Consider the following 20524-nt stretch of genomic DNA (forward strand, 5'->3'; position numbering starts at 1 on the left):
GTATTATTTGAAGTCCATTTGTCAAGGGCTCCTTACCGCCAGTAAAAAATGCTTGTTGTTTACGTTTCCTAAACTCTAAACCTCCAGGGCACATACAGGACTCCTTGACTTTGAATAGATTAGGTTGAGTTCGTGACAATTCCTGCCTTGTAAAAAAATAGTAGTTAGGCTACCCATATATTGCAATGTTAAAATGCAGTACAAGAACAGCAGGCCAATATTGTGTCAAACTTTTCAATAATTGTTAGGAAAATGTGTATAATCTGAAAATAATAGCTTTTTCAAATTTGAATGAATAGTGAATTGAGCGTGAGCAACAACTGATGACGCATAACGGCAGCCTAGAACATGACGAAGCGCACCCTTTGCAACATGTCCATTCTTATTACCCTTTTCTGTCAAAAGCAGTGGCCTGTGTCACAGTCATCCATTTGTACTAATACTGATTGATCATCACATAAAATGGTAATAATAATATAGCTTTTTTAATCAATGTGGTTCTGCTTACTAGACTATATTTTTATGGCTTAAAGCAGTTCAACATGTGCACAAAATAGCCTATCCTTAAAAAGGCCCATCATTTCAACAAAATGTTATTATTGTTATGATAGGCTACTATTTATAATGTTATGTAGGCTTATATATGTGTTGTACTAATAGTCTTATCAGCCTATTCAGAGAATGTTTCCCCATCTTTTGAAAAAAAAACGAACACATTTCGAAATGCAGTTATACTCATGTTGTTGCAGGAATAGCATGCTCACTTTACGTGCATCGATGTAGCCAATTATCTTTTCAGCTAAAGTTTGTTATTCGCAACAAAGTAGCCTAACCTTTTGCGCGCTACGGGTAATTAAACAATGCGATGCAGCGCCACTGACTTATGTCATGTGTGAAATAACGCATAATCAGCAAAAACCTCTACCTTATTATAAAGTCAGCGGCAATAATAAGACATTGCGCAAAATGGTGAAAGTCGTATATTACAAACTCAAAGTATATTTTAATAAATTACGTTTATAGTAATTAAACCTCAGAATTTACCAAATTACTGAATAGGTTGAACAGATGTGAATATGAGAAAAATACACGAAAAATAATCCCCCAAAATATCCAAACTTACCTCCAACCCAATCGAAAATGGCGCCGAAACGTAAAAAAAAAAAGTCCTACATTTCATTGTATGCTCACCAGCAAGGCTGCAGTGACGGCTACATCATCCCCCATGGCGTAGTCGGGGGAGGAGAGCATTTCAGTCTGTCGTGGCACTCTTTTTTTATTTATTTTTTACGAAGAATAATGTTCAATAATAATGTTCATGATATCAAATCATTTTACTTTGCAGGAAAAATGTAGTCATGGAACGCTATATCAATTCCCTGAAATAAAAAGGAATTATTTCTTTATGAATGAAGTACAGACAAATATTGCGCCACACCTACCTACAGAAACTATTTACTCCCCTACCACCACCACCACAGCCTTATGTAGGCCTAGTTTCAACCATTAGAATTAGTGGATCAACAAAACAGCACTTTTATTCCCATACAAAATATGTTTGCATTCAGCAATACATTTATTTAACTAGGCAAGTCAGTTAAGAACAAATTCTTACTCTCAATGGCGACCTAGGAACAGCGGGTTAACTGCCTTGGTCAGGGGCAGAACGATCGATTTTTACCTTGTCAGCTCAGGGATTCGATCTTGCAATTTTCCGGTTACTAGTCCAACGCTCTAAACGCTAGGCTACCTGCCGCTCCACTGACCCCCTGTATATAGCGTCGTTATTATTTTGTGTTACTTTTCATTATTTTTTACTTTAGTATATTTGGTAAATATTTTCTTAACTCTTTCTTGAACTGCATTGTTGGTTAAGGGCATTTAAGTAAGCATTTCACGGTAAGGTCTACATACACTTGTTGTATATTTATCTGTGGTATAATTTTTTATATGGAGTATGTGGATATTCAAGTACAAAACACAAAGTAGTGTTTTTTTTCCAATTAATGGAATTATATTTTGAACCATGAAAAATGTTTCTAAAGGACTACCCAAGTCTAGCCTACTCAGACTCCATCAGATTTTTGCACTTTTTTGTTGTTGTTGGTATCACCTGACCCTAGTAATGGCCTTCTTGTCTCCTGGCCTAACAGCTAATGACCTCCTAGTCTCTTGGTCCAACAGCTTGTGTCTGTTATTAAGAAGACAGGGCTGTAGTGGAGCAGGTTAAGAGCTTCAAGTTCCTTGGTGTCCACAAACGAATATGGTCCAAGCACACCAAGACAGTGGTGAAGAGTGCACGACAAAACCTATTCCCCCTCAGGAGACTGAAAAGATTTGGCATGGGCCCTCAGATCCTCAAAAGGTTCTACAGCTGCATCATCGTTACATGGTTACATCACTGCCTGGTATGGCAACTGCTCGGCCTCCAACCGCAAGGCACTACAGAGGGTAGTGGGTATGGCCCAGTACATCACTGGGACCAAGCTTTCTGCCATCCAGGACCTCTATGCCAGGCGGTGTCAGATTAAGGCCTTAAAAATGGTCAAAGACTCCAGCCACCCTAGTCATAGACTGTTCTCTCTGCTACCGCATGGCAAGCGGTTACCGGAGTGCCAAGTCCAGGTCCAAGAGGCTTCTAAAACAGCTTTTAACCCCAAGCCATAAGACTTCTGAACAGCTAATGAAATGACTACCCAGACTATTTGCATTTCCCCCCTCTTTTACGATGCTGCTACTCTGTTATTATCAATGCAAATTCACTTTAATAACTACCTACATTTGAAGTCGGAAGATTACATACACCTTAGCCAAATTGTAGAGAGGTGCATGCTGGCAGCAGAGAAGTCAGGCGCAGGAGAGCGAAAACTGATTTACAACGGTGTCGTTTAATATCCATAAACCACCGTCAACAGAACAATACAAATAAATGGGTCAAACAAAACCCAGTAATACCAGCATACCGTGCACAAGAAAACAATTATGGACAAGAACATGGGGGGAGAACAGAGGGTTAAATACAGAGCATGTAATTGATGGAATTGGAACCAGGTGTGATGGAAGACAAGACAAAACCAATGAAAAGTGGATCAGCAATGGCTAGAAGGTTGGTGACTTCGACCGCCGAACGCCGCCTGAACAAGGAGAGGGACCAACTTCGGCGGAAGTCGTGACAGTACCCCCCCCTTGACGCGCGGCTCCAGCAGCCCATCGACACCGGCCTCGGGGACGACCAGGAGGGCGAGGCGCAGGGCGATCCGGACGAAGACGATGGAACTCCTGCATCATTAAAAGGTCCAACACGTCCTTGACTGGAACCCAGCACCTCTCCTCTGGATTGTACCCCTCCCACTCCACGAGATACTGAAGGCCCCTCACCCGACGCCTCGAATCCAGTATGGAGTGAACCGAGTACCCCGGGGCCCCCCGATGTCCAGAGGGGGTGGAGGAACCTCCCGCACCTCAGACTCCTGGAGCGTGCCAGCCACCACCGGCCTGAGGAGAAACACATGGAACGAGGGGTTAATACGGTAATCGGGTGGAAGGTTAGTGGAGGAGTGGTGAAGCGAGTTCTGTGCCATCTCGGCCCAGGGCACGAACTCCGCCCACTCCCCCGGCCGGTCCTGGCAAAAAGACCACAGAAACCTGCCCACATCCTGGTTCACTCTCTCCACCTGTCCATTACTCTCGGGGTGAAACCCTGAAGTAAGGCTGACCGAGACCCCCAGATGTCCCTTGAACGCCTTCCAGACCCTAGACGTGAACTGGGGACACCGAGCAGACACCATATCCTCAGGCACCCCGTAGTGCCGGAAGACGTGTGTAAACAAGGCCTCCGCAGTCTGTAGGGCTGTAGGGAAACCGGGCAGAGGGAGGAGACAACAGGACTTAGAGAAATGATCCACAACGACCAGGATCGCGGTGTTACCCTGTTACCCTACTTCCGGAGCCGACAGAGATGGCCACCTCGCTTCGCGTTCCTAGGAAACTACGCAGTATTTTGTTTTTTTACGTGTTATTTCTTACCATGGTACCCCAGGTAATCTTAGGTTTTATTACATACAGTCTGGAGGAACTACTGGATATAAGAGCAACGTCAACTCACCATCATTACGACCAGGAATAAGACTTTCCCAAAGTGGATCCTCTGTTTTGCCCACCACCCAGGACAATGGATCGGATCCCAGCCGGCGAACCAAAACAACGATGCCGCAAAAGGGGCAGAAGCGGTCTTCTGGTCAGGCTCCGGAGGCGGGCACATCGCACACCGCTCCCGAGCATACTACTCGCCAATGTCCAGTCTCTTGACAACAAGGTTGATGAAATCCGAGCAAGGTTAGCATTCCAGAGAGACATCAGAGACTGTAACGTTCTTTGCTTCATGGAAACATGGCTCACTCGAGACACGCTATCGGAGTCGGTACAGCCAGCTGGTTTCTTCACGCATCGCGCCGACAGAAACAAGCATCTTTCTGGTAAGAAGAGGGTATGCCTTATGATTAACGAGACGTGGTGTGATCATAATAACATACAGGGACTCAAGTCCTTCTGTTCACCTGACTTAGAATTCCTCACAATCAAATGTCGACCGCATGATCTACCAAGAGAATTATCTTCGATTATAATCATAGCCGCATATATTCCCCCCCAAGCAGACACATCGATGGCCCTGATCAAACTTTATTTGACTCTATGTAAACTGGAAACCACATATCCTGAGGCTGCATTCATTGTAGCTGGGGATTTTAACAAGACTAATCTGAAAACACGACTCTAAATTCTATCAATATATCGATTGTGCTACCAGGGCTGGTAAAACCCTAGATCATTGTTATTCTAACTCATAAGGCCCTCCCCCACCCTCCTTTCGGAAAAGCTGACCACGACTCCATTTTGTTGCCTATAGACCGAGACTTAAACAGGAAGCTCCCGCGCTCAGGTCTGTCCCCCACATCATAGTTTTGCTCCGCCGGGCTGAGCTTCTTTGGGAAGAAGGCACAGGGGCGGAGCTTCGGTGGCGTACCCGAGCGCTGAGAGAGCACCGCTCCTATCCTAGCCTCGGACACATCCACCTCCACTATGAATGCCAAAGAGGGATCCGGATGGGCCAGCACGGGAGCCGAGGTAAACAGAGCCCTCAGGTGAAAAAAAGCCCTGTCCGCCTCAGCTGACCACTGCAAGCATACCGGGCCCCCCTTCAGCAGTGAGGTAATGGGAGCCGCTACCTGACCAAAACCCTGGATAAACCTCAAGTAGTAGTTGGCAAACCCTAAGAACCGCTGCACCTCCTTTACCGTGGTGGGAGTCGGCCAATTGCGCATGGCTGAAATGCGGTCACTCTCCATCTCTACCCCTGAAGTGGAAATGTGATGCCCTAGGAAGGAGACGGACTGTTGGAAGAACAGGCATTTCTCAGCCTTGACATACAGGTCATGCTCCAACAGGCGACCAAGCACCCTGCGCACCAGAGACACATGCTAGGCGCATGTAGCAGAGTATAAAAGGTTTCATCAATACACAGCACTACACCCTGCCAGTGCAGGTCCCTGAAAATGTCCTATACAAAGGCTTGGAAGACTGATGGCGCATTAATCAACCCGTACGGCATGACGAGGTACTCATAGTGCCCTGAGGTGGTACTGAAAGCCGTCTACCACTCGTCTCCCTTCTGGATACGCACCAGGTTGTAAGCGCTCCTGAGATCTAGTTTGGTGAAGAAGCGCACCCCTTGCATTGACTCAATCGCTGTGGCTATGATCGGTAGCGTGTAACTATACCTCACATTGAAGTGAAGTGGAGGACCGAATGTACCCCTGACGCAGGGATTCGGAGAAATATTTTTCCATAGCCTCCGTCTCAGGCTGTGAGAGGGGATACACGTGACTCATGGGAAGTGCAGCGTCTACCTGGAGATCTATCGCACAATCGCCTCATCGATGGGGTGGTAATTGAGTCACCTTCTTTTTGGAGAAGGCGAGAGCCAAATCAGCATATTCAGGGGGAATGCGCACGGTGGAGACCTGGTCTGGACTCTACCGTAGTAGCACCAATAGAAACCCCTAAACACCTCCCTGAGCACTCTCGCGATCACCCCGTGAGAGCCCTCTGTGGCCAAGAAACAGTGGGGTTATGACAAGCTAACCAGGGTAGGCCCAGCACCATGGGAAACGCAGGAGAGTCAATAAGGAAGAGACTAATTCTCTCCTTGTCACCCCCCTGCGTCAACATTCCCAGAGGAGCAGTGACCTCCCTAATCAACCCTGACCCCAATGATCAACTATCTAAGGCATGAACGGGGAAGGGCACAGCCACGGGAACAATGGGGATCCCTAAACTATGGGCTAACGCTCTATCAATTAAATTCCCAGCCGCGCCTGAATTGACGAGCGCCTTATGCTGGGAATGTGGGGAAAACTCAGGGAAAGTGATATACACAAACAAATGTACAAGGGCTCTGGGTGACAATGGTGCCGGCTTACCTGGGGTGATGCCAGAGCGCCCTGCCTGCTGCCTCGATCCCCAGAGGAACCAACCTGGCACCGACCGACAGTATGACCTCTGCGGCTACAGATGGTGCACGAGCTGGAACCACCAGACCCCGATCTGAACGTCCGCGGGTAGCCAGCAGGTTGTCCAGCCGAATGGACAGGTCCACCAGCTGGTTGAATGGTAGGGTGGTGTCTCTGCAGGCCAACTCCCTACGGACGTCCTCGCGCAGTCTGCAGCGGCAATGGTCGCTCAGCCAGGGTCCTAAACTCCAGGGTGAACTCCTGGGCGCTCCTCGTCTCCTGCCTCAGATGGAAGAGTTGTTCACCCGCCGCTCTACCCTCGGGCGAGGGGTCAAAGACTGCCCAGATATGGCAGGTGAACTCCTCAAACTGGTCCAACGCCGCATCTCCCTGTCTCCACACGGCGTTGGCCCACTCCAGGGCTTTCCCGGTGAGGCACGAGACGAGGGCGTACACCCTCTCATGGCCCGACGGAGCCGGGTGGATGGTGGCCAGGTCCAATTGTAGAAGGAACCCCTGGCAGTTTGCAGCCTTCCCGTCGAATTCCTGGGGCAGGGAGCGACAAATCCCACTGGGATCAGGAGGAAGAGGGGTGCTCAGGTGACCTCCCCGGTTGTGCTGGTGGAGGCGCTGGAAGAACTCCCTGTCTCTCCCAGCGGTCCATTGTCTGAACAATGCGGTCCATGGAGGTGCCAAGATGGTGGAGCATTGCTGCGTGCTCCCGGACGCGCTCCTCCATCCCTATACCCGGGGTACCTGCTCCTGCTGACTCCATAGTTTTGGTCCGTAATTCTGTAGTGAGGTGCGTACTGGTGGCAGAGAAGTCAGGCGCAGGTGAGCGAAAACTGATTTACAACGGTGTCGTTTAATATCTATAAACCACCGTCAACAGAACAATACAAATAAATGGGTCAAACAAAACCCAGTAATACCAGCATAACGTGCACAAGAAAACAATTATGGACAAGAACATGGGGGGAGAACAGAGGGTTAAATACACAACATGTAATTGATGGAATTGGAACCAGGTGTGATGGAAGACAAGACAAAACCAAAGGAAAATGAAAAGTGGATCAGCGATGGCTAGAAGGTCGGTGACTTCCAAAGCCGCCCGAACAAGGAGAGGGACCAACTTCGGCGGAAGTCTTGACACAAATACATTTAAACTCAGTTTTTCACAATTCCTGACATTTAATACTAGTAAAAAGTCCCTGTCTTAGGTCAGTTAGGATCACCACGTTATTTTACAAATGTCAGAATAATAGTAGAGAGAATGATTTATTTAAGCTTTTATTTATTTCATCACATTCCCAGTGGGTCAGAGGTTTGCATACACTAAATTAGTATTTGGTAGCATTGCCTTTAAATTGTTTAACTTGGTTCAAACGTTTTGGGTAGGCTTCCACAAGCTTCCCACAATAAGTTGGGTACATTTTGGCCCATTCCTCCTGACAGAGCAGATGTAACTGAGTCAGGTTTGTAGGCCTCCTCGCTCGCACACACTTTTTCCAGTTCTGCCCACAAATTTTCTATAGGATTGAGGTCAGGGCTTTGTTATGGCCACTCCAATACCTTGACTTTGTTGTCCTTAAGCCATTTTGCCACAACTTTGGAAGTATGCTTGGGGTCATTGTCCATTTGGAAGACCCAGTTGCGACCAAGCTTTAACTTCCTGACTGATGTCTTGAGATGTTGCTTCAATATATCCATATAATTGTCCTTCCTCGTGATGCCATCTATTTTGTGAAGCGCACCACTCCTTCCAGCAGCAAAGCACCCCCACAACATGATGCTGCCACCCCCGTGCTTCACGGTTGGGAAGGTGTTCTTCGGCTTACAAGCCTCTCCCTTTTTCCTCCAAACATAACAATGGTCATTATGGCCAAACAGTTCTATTTTTGTTTCATCAGACCAGAAGATATTTCTCCAAAACGTATGATCTTTGTCCGCATGTGCAGTTCCAAAGCTCCAAAGTTTTGGAGCAGTGGCTTCTTCCTTGCTGAGCGGCCACACAGGTTATGTCGATATAGGACTCGTTTTACTGTGGATGTTGATACTTTTGTACCTGTTTCCTCCAGCATCTTCACAAGGTCCTTTGTTGCTTTTCTGGGATTGATTTGCGTTCAAAGTAAGTTCATCTCTAGGAGACAGAAGGCGTCTCCTTCCTGAGCGGTGTGATGACTGAGTGGTCCCATGGTGTTTATTCTTGCGTATTATTGTTTGTACAGATGAACGTGGTACCTTCAGGCGTTTGGAAATTGCTCCCAAGGATGAACCAGACTTGCAGAGGTCTATAATTTTTTTCTGAGGTCTTGGCTGATTTCTTTTGATTTTCCCATGATGTCAAGCAAAGAGGCACTGAGTTCGAAGGTAAGCCTTGAAATACATCACACGTACACCTCCAATTGACTCAAATAATGTCAAATAGGTTATCTAAAGCCATGTCATAATTTTCTGGAATTTTCCAAGCTGTTTAAATGCACAGTCAATTTAGTGTATATGTAAACTTCTGACCCACTGGAATTGTGAAATAATCTGTCTGTAAACAATTGTTGGAAAATTACTTGTGTCATGCACAAAGTAAATGTCCTAACCGACTTGCCAAAACTATAGTTTTTTAACAAGAAATTTGTGGAGTGGTTGTAAACTAGTTTTAATGACTCTAATCTAAGTGTATGTAAACGTCCGACTTAAACTACATGTACATACTCCCTCATGTACATACTGCTGCTCTTTAGTTAGTTCTTACTTTTTGGGGGGTAATTTTCTTAAAACTGCATTGCTGGCTAAGGGCTTGTAAGTAAGCATTTCCCTCTAAGGTCAACACCTGTTGTATTTGGCGCATGTGACAAATAACATTTTATTTGGAGACACATTGTCTGTTTCACTGCAAGACAGAGAGCCAAGAAAGAGCTGTCGTGAACATGTGACCCTGCGGAAGCATATTTCTGGGCTAATTGTGTCCCAAATAGTACCCTAACCCTATATGCTATAGTGCACTAGTTTTGATCAGAGCCACATGGGTAGTGCACTTCATATGGAATTGGTGCCATTTGGGACGTAACATGGTCTGGTCTCAGTAGAGAGAGATGCAACTATGTGAAGCTATGAGGTTTGGTAAAGGGATCATGGATGGTTGAATCAATTCAGAATCAAATCAAATTGTTTTTGTCATATGTGCCGAATTCAACAGGTGTTGACCTTGCAGAGTTTTAAAACAGTAAGTGAGACAAATGTGCTAAATAAACGGAAAAATAGTAACACAATTAACATAACAATAACAAGGCTAAATACAGGGGGTACAGGTACCGAGTCAATGTGCAGGGGTACACGGTAGTCGAGGTAATTTAGGTAATGTAGTTAGGCATAAAGTGAACATGCATAGATAATAAGCAAAGAGTAGCAGCAGCGTATGGAAAGAGGGTGAAGGAATGTGAATGTGTGTGTGGCTTCAATATGCATGTGTGTGTGTGTGTGAGTGTCCATGTGTGTGTGTTGGAGTGTCCGTGTAGCATGTGTGAGTGTGTGGTTAGAGTCCAGTGAGTGTACATCGAGCCTTTGCAAGAGAGTCAGTGCAAAAAAAATAAAATAAATAAGATTAAAATAAGGGGGTCAATGCAAATAGTCTAGGTAGCCATTTGATTGATTGTTCAGCAGTCTTATGGCTTGGGGGTGGAAGCTGTTAAGGAGACTTTTAGTCCCGGTACCGCTTGCCGTGCTGTAAAAGACTTGGGTGGCTGGAGTTTAATATTTTTTTTTTTATTTTTTTAAATGAGGGCCTTCCTCTGTCACTGCCTGGTATAGAGGTCCTGGAGGGCAGGGAGCTCGGCCCCATGTACTGGGCTGTATGCACTACCTTTTGTAGCCCTTTGCGGTCGGATGCCGAGCATATTGCCATACCAAGCAAGCGGTGATGCAACCAGTAAGGATGCTCTCGATGGTGCAGCTCACAGGTGGCTGGTGGCACCTTGATTGGGGAGGACGGGCTCATAGTAATGTCTGGAATGGACTAAATGGAATGGTATTAAACACATCAAACACATCGTTTCCATGTGTTTGATACCATTCCATTCACTCCATTCCAGCCGTTATTATGAGTCGTCCTCCCCTCAGCAGCTTCCTGTGGTGCAGCTGTATAACTTTTTGAGGTTCTGAGGGCCAATGCCAAATCTTTTCAGCCTCCTGAGGGGGAAGAGGCATTGTGTTAAACCCATGATATGTCCTTAGTGATGTGGACACCAAGGAACTTGAAGCTCTCAGCTTTCTCCACTACAGCCCTGTCGATGTGAATTTGGGGCGTGCTCTGCCCTCCTTTTCCTGTAGTCCACGATCAGCTCCTTTGTCTTGCTCACGTTGAGAGAGAGGTTGTTGTCCTGGCACCACACTGCCAGGTATCTGACTTCCTTCCTATAGGCTGTCTCATTGTCGTCGGTGATCAGGCCTTCCACTGCTGTGTCGTCGGCAAACTTAATTATGCTGTTGTAGTCGTCCGTGGCCACGCAGTCATGGGTGAAACAGGGAGTACCCAAGGGGTCTAATCACACACCCCTGAGGGGCCCCGTGTTGAGGGCCAGCGTGGTGGATACATTGTTGCCTACCTTACCACCTGGGGGTGGCCCATCAGGAAGTCCAGGATCCAGTTGCAGAGGGAAGTGTTCAGAAGGATGTTACAGACTACTAGAGCTACACACACACACCACAAGAGTGTATTATAGTTGATTTTATTTCCCAGCATTTAAAAAATTATTTCACAGAATAGGATTTGGGGGGTGCATTATGTTCCATAAAGATTGTCGTAATGATTTTTCATTTCACAAGTAGTAGTTATTACATATTTCTAGAATGTAATTGATTGATGAACATTTACGTACAATTTTATCCACTGTATATTTATTACATAGGCCCAAGCCTACTCTTCCAGAAGATAATGCAGTAAGGCCATTGCTGCCCTTCTATCGTCAACAATATGTAACAAACGTTTCTTCAAACGTGCTAAATGTGGCACACATTACATAGATTAAGTGTCTGGAGGGGTGACCCGTCATAACAATTGAGCAACATCGTAAATTCATATAAATAGAAAATTGGGCTGTTGGACTATCACGTCTGCAGGAAATAACTCACAATCGCTGCAGCCATTGGCCAGTTGTCTGCTTTTCAAACGGGCACATTAAAGACTTATTATTGGATCCTTCTGCAGTCGGTCAGCCTGAAAGCACCAAAAGGGGCGGGAAATTTGGTACTGGTGGAGCGTTCTCGGCTATTCCAGTAGCAGATTGATTAACAAAATTGGTCATCGACTATAGCAGCTAGCGACACTTTTTCCAAAGTATTGTGAAGGGAAATGCTCGATATATGGCTGAGGGAGAGCTATACAAGTTATGTAGGTTGATGAACCTCTGAACATGGTAATGTAACTTTCAAACTAGCATAGCTTCATCATCACATCACCATTTGATTTAGTTAACGACGTTACCGTTTACTAACGTTAGCCAGTTGGTTTGATATCTCATTATCTTTCAGCTAACTCACGTTAAATAGCTTTTACCGTTCTATATACAAGCTGATAACGAGACGTCGTTATACAAACGATATAGTCCTTTTGGCTTGTATCGTTTCAATTGTCGATATGGATTCATTTGGCTAACGTTAACCTGTCTTTCTAAACAGTTGGCTACATTTCACTTACTTGCTCCTCGAGACTAGCTAACGTTAAGTGGGAACCACTGTTTTCACTCACTTTGATATCGAAATAGTACCCCCCGTAACAGATTGATAATAGTGTAACAGATTGAGACTGAGATTACGGCTAGAGAAACGGTTATCTAGCGAAAATGCTCTCCTGACCTGCTACGAAAATCACTTTGTATCGAAGTGCGGTGAAGAGGGTTTCCCAAACTCTGTCGGTGTGGGGAAACGTTGGCTAAGGCATGGTTAACTCACTAGCTAGTCTAATTAGCAAGTACCATAGCTAGCAAGCAATTTGGCATTGTCTGTAGATAGCTAGGCTAACTAGCACAGGCCAGGGTTCTGTGTGAGTTCTGATTCGCTTGCTAGCTAGCAGCAACAAATACTAGAAGTTGCCTTAGCCAAAGATAACCGGAAGAATATTCACGAGTGTCACTTGCTGGAACTTAAACCAATAGAAAATTGCACGAGCCTAAACAAACATGAAACTTGTTGCTGGTTAACTCCACGGGTGGGCTATGTTTGCCCTATTCATGTCGGTGTTTTTCAGATCCATCAATCAGCATTGGAGTAGTTGCCTACATAGAACGTTGCTTTGCGTCACCATGTAGCTTCGCATGGGTGGCCTGGAACGTCGCAGGCGTTTCTGAAGACATCTTGAATCAGCTAAAAGAGGACACCAGGATGAGCAATCAAGAGAAGATGGAATTGGACCTCGAAATCCCATCTTCACTAGTTCAGAGTGATGGACAACTGAGACGTTCCAACAGTGCCCCAATGATAAATGGCCTAAGGTTTTTAGAACATTTCTTCTCACTTGTAATCACTCTGCACGTAACATACCTTCAGACTTACGATCTAGTCATCATTCAACTACCTTATCTGCTGTGAGGCGTGTGGACAATTCAGTCATGCAACAGAAAACCAGCAGAGTTAACAAGGCCACCAGTCTCTTGAGATCAGACTGAGTTGGTAGTATAATACTCAGACACTCAGTGCATTGTAGTCAATGTATATGTCCCAAATGGCATCCTATTTCCAATATAGTGCCTAACTTTTGACCAGAGCCCTATGGCACCCTATTCCTTACATTACACTACTTTGGTCAAAAGTAGTGCACTATATAGGGTGCCATTTTGGACACCAACGTGGTGGTGTTAATGTGTCTGTCCTTTTCTAGTGAACATTCCCAGGTGTTCCAGAGTGAGATTCTATGCAGCAGGAGAAACAGCACCACTGTTGTCAACCGCCCTAATATAGTATGGAAATGAAGAGTATAAATCAAAATAATATGCTTGTACTCTTACTAAGTAATATCTTATAGACTGGGTGATTCATTGAAGTCCATCTCGCAGGTCCCTTCATCGCCCATTCGCGTCCCCAGCACTAGGCTTCATCAGCTCAAACAGGCAAGTACGACTGCGTTGCACGCTCATTAACCCAAGCTATTATTTTAGCTGCTCTGCATGTCAGCCCCTTATCCACAGGGAGTGTATGTGACTGCAAAACATGCAGCCAGGGGCTACACTTAAAATGTATTATATTTCCTCGCTGTCAAAATGTGCAAAAAGGTCTTCTATCCATTGTTTTTGGAATTTGATGCTTTTAATGACTGATGACAAGCTGGACAGAGTGAAGAGACTAAATACATTTCTATAGTTTAGATTTGGTTTGTCATTTCAATGTCTAAATGGCACCCTATTCCCTACGTAGTGCACTATTTCAGAACTCATGGTCTCAGAGCAGTCTGATTTTGTAATATTCTCCAACAACTGTTGACTGTCAGCCTGTTTGAACTGTAGGTAAGACACCATAATATCACTCACCAACCTCTTGTCTATGCTTCTTACAGGAGGAAGGTGTAGATTTGATGAACAGAGAGACTGCCCATGAACGGTAAGATGCATGCATTGAGGCTAGGTAGTTGGTGATGGAATTCAGTTTATTGGCCTTCAAGACATTAAGCTATTTATTTATGTACCACTCTGTCATAAGATATTGTATACTTTGTCAATAACTGGTTGATTGTCATTGGCTCAACCCTTTCAGGAAAAAAGGTTGGTTTGTTTAGATGCATTTCTTGTCTACCACAGGGAGGTTCAAGCAGCCATGCAGATGAGCCAGTCCTGGGAGGAGAGTCTGAGCCTGGTGAGAAATGATGATGCTCCCATGGTAACCAGGAGATTTCCTCATCCATAAACAGTAGGCATATGCACTCCACCATTTGAGGCTCTCACCACTTCAGCATTCATGTATTTAGGCAGAGCACTAGCATGTAAGATACATTTGGCTTCATCCCAAATGGCATCCTATTGCCTATGTAGTTAACTACTTTTGACCAGAACCCTATGGACCCCGGTCAACTAAAGTAGTGCACTAAATTAAGAATAGTACTGTTTGTGATGCTGACTTTGAGTTTGCATTTTGTTTGATGGGCTACCTCCCCACTGTTGCACTGGGCCAGTGAAAGCTCCCCTCCTTGTAGGGGGTGTGACCAATAACATGCTACAGCCAATGTTCTCTGAAGAACAGAATCAGTTGGTAGTATAATACTCCTCCAACCACCATATAATTGAATTGTTACATTTATGCAGATGATATTCTATCTTCCTTGTGCAAACCCCCCACCCCCCACAGAGCGACAATGACTTTGAGAAATCTGCATCGTCGTCTCCAAAGCGGATAGACTTTATGCCCGTGTCCCCTGCCCCATCCCCTACTAGAGGGATAGGGAAAAAGGTATGTGCATCCACTGCAGCTCTAGTACTGATGCCTGGCAGATGGAACCAGAAATGTATCTTTGGCAGGGTCCTGACTAATCATAATATTTCCTCTCCAATGAGCAGCAGTGCTTCTCCCCTTCATTGCAAATCCTGGTGAGCAGCCATGGCCTATCCCCCAGCCCTATACCTAGCCCAACGCGACGCTTCAGGTGAGTGCTCTGACTAGGGCTAGCTCTTATCACTGACAACTGCCATTCATAGTCATACACCACATTGTCATTACACTATTCATCAGTTTGATTAGTGAGTCACTGCTATAAATGTTGCCTGGTTGGCGGTCTTCTCTTGTCTCTAGCCGGCGGAGCCAAAGCCCCATTCACTGTATCAGGCCCAGCATCCTGGGGCCCATCAAACGTAAAGGTGGGTCAACCCTTATGTATTCTTTCACAGGTCAAAAGGCATTGTTAATGCCACATACATATATGGAGTGTACAAAACATTAAGAACACCTGCTCCTTTTCTAGCTTTAATATTGTGGCTTCGATCAATGAAATTGTGCCCAACTCAGTATCAGGTAGGGATTCTTAATGTTTTGTATACTTGGTATGTCTCATGCAGGCATACAGTGCATTTGGAGAGTATTCCCCTTTTCCACCTATTGTGATGTTACAGCCTTCTAAAATTGATTTAAAATATTTGTTAAATCTACACACAATACCCCATAAAGACAAACTGAAAACAAGTTTAGAATTTTTTGCAAATGTATTTAAAAAATAGAATATTCAGACTAGAGGTCAACCGATTGTGATTTTTCAACGCCGATACCGATTTATTGGAGGACAAAAAACAGCCGATTTAATCAGCCATTTTTGTATTTTTTTTTTTCAAATTTGTAATAATGATAATTACTGAATGAACACTTTTAACTTAATATAATACATCAATAAAATCAATTTAGCCTCAAATAAATAATGAAACATGTTCAATTTGGTTTAAATAATGCAAAAACAAAGTGTTGGTTGGAGAAGAAAGTAAAAGTGCAATGTAAGAAAGCTAACGTTTCAGTTCCTTGCTCAGAACATGGGAACATATGAAAGCTGGTGGTTCCTTTTAACATGAGTCTTCAATATTCCCAGGTAAGAAGTTTTAGGTTGTAGTTATTATAGGACTATTTCTCTCTATACCATTTGTATTTCATTAACCTTTGACTATTGGATGTTCTTATAGGCACTTTAGTATTGCCAGTGTAACAGTATAGCTTCCGTCCCTCTCCTCGCTCCTCCCTGGGCTCGAACCAGCAACACAACGACAACAGCCACCATCGAAGCAGCGTTACCCATGCAGAGCAAGGGGAATAACTACTAGAAGGCTCAGAGCGAGTGACGTTTGAAATGCTATTAGCACGCGCTAACTAGCTAGCCATTTCACTTCGGTTACACCTGCCTCATCTCTGGAGTTGATAGTCTTGAAGTCATAAACGGCGCAATGCTTGACTCACAACGAAGAGCTGCTGGCAAAACGCACAAGTGCTGTTCGAATGAAAGTTTACGCGCTAGCTTCTGCCTACCACCGCTCAGTCAGATACTTGTATGCTCAGTCAGATTATATGCAACGCAGGACATGCTAGATAATATCTAGTAATATCATCAACCATGTGTAGTTAACTAGTGATTATGATTGTTTTTTAAGATTAATGCTAGCTAGCAATTTACCTTGGCTTACTGCATTCGCGTAACAGGCAGTCTCCTTGTGGAGTGCAACGAGAGAGGCAGGTCGTTATTGCATTGGACTAGTTAACTGTAAGGTTGCAAGATTGGATCTCCCGAGCTGACAAGGTGAAAATATGTCGTTCTGCCCCTGAACGAGGCAGTTAACCTATCGTTCCTAGGCCGCCATTGAAAATAAGAATGTGTTCTTAACTGACTTGCCTAGTTAAATAAAGGTATATAAATGTTATTTTTTAATCGGCAAATCGGCGCCCAAAAATACAGATTTCCGATTGTTATGAACTTGAAATCGGTCCTAATTAATCGGCCATTCTGATTAATCGGTCGACCGATAATTCAGACCCTTTGCTATGAGACTCAAAATTGAGCTCCGGTGCATCCTGTTTCCATTGATCATCCTTGATGTTTCTACAACTTGATTGGAGTCCACCTGTGGTAAATTCTATTGATTGGACATGATTTGGAAAGGCACACACCTGTCCAAGGTCCCACAGTTGACGGTGCATGTCAACGCAAAAACCAAGCCATGAGGTCGAAGGAACTGTCCCTAGAGCTCCGAGACAGGATTGTCTAGTCACAGATCTGGGGAAGGGTACCAAAAAAAACTCTGTAGCGTTGCAGTTCCCCAAGAACACAATGGCCTCCATCATTCTTAAATGGAAGAAGTTTGGAACCACAGAGACTCTACCTAGAGCTGAGAACCTCCCCAAACATGGTTCTCTGGTCTGGTTGAAACAAAGATTGAACTCTTTGGCCTGAATGCCAAGTGTCACGTCTGGAGGAAACCTTGCACCATCCCTATGGTGGTAGCAGCCTCATGCTGTGGATGTTTTTCAGCGGCAGGGACTGGGAGACTAGTCAGGATCGAGGGAAAGATTAACGGAGCAAAGTACAGAGATCCTTGACGAAAACATGCTCAAGACCTAAGACTTGGTTAACGGTTCATCTTCCAACAGGACAACGATACTAAGCACACAGCCAAGGTAACGCAGGAGTGGCTTTGGGACTGGTCTGACTGTCCTTGAGTGGTCCAGCCAGAGACCGGGCTTGAACCTGATCGAACATCTCTGGAGAGACCTGAGCGATATTCCCCAGCCAACCTGACCGCGCTTGACAGGATCTGCATAGAAGAATGGGAGAAAGTCCAAAAATACAGGCTTGCCAAGCTTGAAGCTTCACACCAAAAAGATGAGGCTGTAATTGCTGCCGACGGCGCTTCAACAAAGTACTGAGCAACGGGTCTCAATACTTATGTGAATGTGATGCCATTTCTAAACCTGTTTTTGCTTTATCATTATGGGGTATTGTATGTAGATTGGGGGGGGGACAATTGAATCAATTGTAGAATAAGGCTGTAACTAAACAAAATGTGGAAAAAGTCAAGGTCTGAATACCTTTCCGAATGCACTGTACATGCATACATCAACCCCTTTAACTTTTGGAACTTAAGGTGAGTGGGCATTTTGTGAGTTGGTGTTATGTCCTATGGATGTTAGGTCATCAATAGAGAACCGTCTTTGTCTTCTGTAGGGGAGATGATGGAGACTGAGAGCCAGCCAAAGAGGCTCTTCCAGGGGACCACCACAATTCTGTCCTCAGATGTACTTGTGCCCCAAGTCCAACTGCCAGACTTCACCTCCTGGTGAGTTACCCCTGCAAACTAATTTTAGCTACCCCTACACACAACTGTTTAGCATTGGCTGCCAATGGTCTCTTGACAAGACTATTTGTTTCACAAGTTGAACAGTTTCAGTTCCCTCTCTGCCATTAGGCTAGACCTTGCACCTCCATATGATGAACATTATCACAATGTGACTCATTGAATATCTAACAGTTTGCTTGCTGAAATGGGTATTTTCTTCTCGCCAGTCTCTCTCCGCCGGACGTGCTGGACGGCAGCCTTAGCAGTGTGGGTTCTTCCACTGGCTCGCCATCTAAGATGGAGGGCATCTCTCAGTCTCCTTCCTCCAGTAACTCTCCCTTCAACCCCCTCCAGGACCACTCCCCAAAATGAACAAGGGAACATGAGACTCTAAACAAGAGTGAAGGCATGAAAGCCACCTCAACTGTATGACCCCCCCCCCCATCACTTTGCTTTAGCTAATGTGGGAATCCCTTCCCATGCTGTTTGATTTTGCTAGGCTGTTTGCTAGGGGAGGAGAATCTTGGTGTTTGCATTGAAAGGAAACCAAAGCCCTGGATGTGAGCTGTGGCCACACCATGCTGTAGTAGACTACATGGTGCTGCTTAGCCCCACAGTGACCAGAACAGCCAAGTTGTCTACCCTGCATCACATCACTGTCAGCTTCCAGCCCCATCCCCTACTTCATTTTCCATCTTCACACTGGAGGGACTGAACACTGGATGGCGAAAGTTGCTCACTAAGTCAGTTTTCCTGTTTTCCTTATAGAAAACGAATTCTCCAGGTGTTTTTGGTGTGCATAAAACTGTCTGCAGGTCTTGTATGAATGAAAGGATATAACTTGTTGTTCCCGTTTTGTAATTATGTATATACTTTTTCATGTCAGTGTCATTAGTTTTATGTTTGATTGGCTGAGTGATGAATGCAGGTGCACAGGGCTTCAAAAGTGAACTGACAATTCTCTCGAGGGGATTGGAAATGTTCTTACTACTTGTCATTATACTGAAAGAACAGTTTTCAGTTTATATCCTCAGTAGTCCCCAAGATGTGGGGTATTCTTCTGGTTAATTTTCTAAATTTGGCACTTAATCTGGCCCCCCTCTGGTATTAACTACAGTTGCCAGTGGTTTGGGTCATGTCTACCCATCCCTGCAGATTTTACTAGGAAGGGAAGTAAGCGGAGGGCACACAGACTGGGGTCTCTGAGTCCTACTGCCTGGATATATCTGTAGACCTGCAGGATGTGCAACAAAATTTAGTTTTTACTTCTGAAGCTTTTTGGAAAATAATTGTGTTCTTGTTTGAAGCTACTTTGTAAATGTAACTGACTTTTTTTAGGCTACATTATTGCATTTTATACTGAACATTAGAATAGCTCACCCTATTCTCAATACTCTGCAATTAAATCAATAGATTGGTTTAGGATGAGCACACTGAGGTAGAGGACAGAACATGGTGCCATTTCAAAAGGGATTCAGTGAGTGGGCTTATGTCGGTCTACTGTGGTCAACATTTGTCCGAAAAGCTTTGTGCGGAATGTGTCACTGGATTGGTTGGTTATGAATAACATTTGCAATGAACATTCATAAGCAATACCAAAGAGTTATCAGGGGAATTGTGAAGGCAAACTTCAGCTATACACTGATTCACAAATTCATTTTAAGGCTGCTGTAAAACATTTGGGTTAAGTCATTTCAGTTCAACTCTTACATTTGATATTTTCCCCTCGTTCAGGGTCTGGCGTCTTTACAAAGGGAGGGGGAGACTTCATGTACAAAAGTGATTATACATTTTCATTGATATATGTAAATGAAACAGCGTTGTGAATATCTTTAAAGAAACTGCAAGCAGGTCGATCAGGTATGCTTGCACTGCTGTCAACGTAATTGGTTTAGTAATTGTGTTTTTTTTGGGGGGGGGGTTATATCCTGTTCATGTTTCAATTAGTCAATGTCTAGGGCATGAGATCGGCAAAGTAAATTAAGTGTATATGGATGGGTCGTAGACTTGTTAGACTGCTTGCCAAAGTTTTGAACAAGGGTAAATAAATTGTCTATTTCCATTCAATGACTTCTGGTTGTTGGCAATGTTTAAATGTCTTGCTCATCTCTTTTTGGCCTCTTCATAATGACAAGTTTTTTTTCAATTTAACCTTTTTTACCGGAGTCCTGCTGAGACCAAAGTCTCTTTTGCAGATGAGCCCTGTGTACACAAAGCAACGCAATCATAGAAAAA

At 44.6% G+C, this 20524-nt stretch overlaps 1 protein-coding gene across 5 annotated transcripts; it reads left to right on the forward strand.

Annotated features, from left to right (window-relative positions):
* Positions 1–11645: 11645 nt before the first annotated feature.
* On the forward strand, positions 11646–20359 carry pabir2 (PABIR family member 2). Of its 5 annotated transcripts, none has more exons than XM_021583469.2 (11): positions 11651–11917; positions 12738–12991; positions 13378–13456; positions 13553–13606; positions 14050–14093; positions 14291–14369; positions 14835–14936; positions 15044–15129; positions 15276–15340; positions 18178–18289; positions 18517–20359. In XM_021583469.2, the coding sequence occupies exons 1-11, from the start codon at positions 11915–11917 to the stop codon at positions 18659–18661; spliced, it is 1023 nt and encodes a 340-aa protein (XP_021439144.1). In that variant the 5' UTR covers positions 11651–11914; the 3' UTR covers positions 18662–20359. The 5 variants fall into 5 exon arrangements, with proteins under 5 accessions (XP_036825945.1, XP_021439144.1, XP_021439147.1 ...); XM_021583472.2 differs by having other exon boundaries at positions 11672–11917; positions 12748–12991; XM_021583470.2 differs by having other exon boundaries at positions 11680–11917; positions 14291–14345.
* The last annotated feature ends 165 nt before the right edge of the window (positions 20360–20524 follow it).

The sequence above is a fragment of the Oncorhynchus mykiss genome, chromosome 31 (assembly GCF_013265735.2).
Source record: "Oncorhynchus mykiss isolate Arlee chromosome 31, USDA_OmykA_1.1, whole genome shotgun sequence".
Taxonomy (NCBI): Eukaryota; Metazoa; Chordata; class Actinopteri; order Salmoniformes; family Salmonidae; genus Oncorhynchus; species Oncorhynchus mykiss.

Coding starts and splice junctions, on each gene's coding strand:
- pabir2 (XM_021583469.2), top strand. Junction 15,130..15,275: donor AGCCCAACGCGACGCTTCAG/GTGAGTGCTCTG, acceptor TCTTGTCTCTAG/CCGGCGGAGCCAAAGCCCCA. Junction 18,290..18,516: donor CTGCCAGACTTCACCTCCTG/GTGAGTTACCCC, acceptor TCTTCTCGCCAG/TCTCTCTCCGCCGGACGTGC.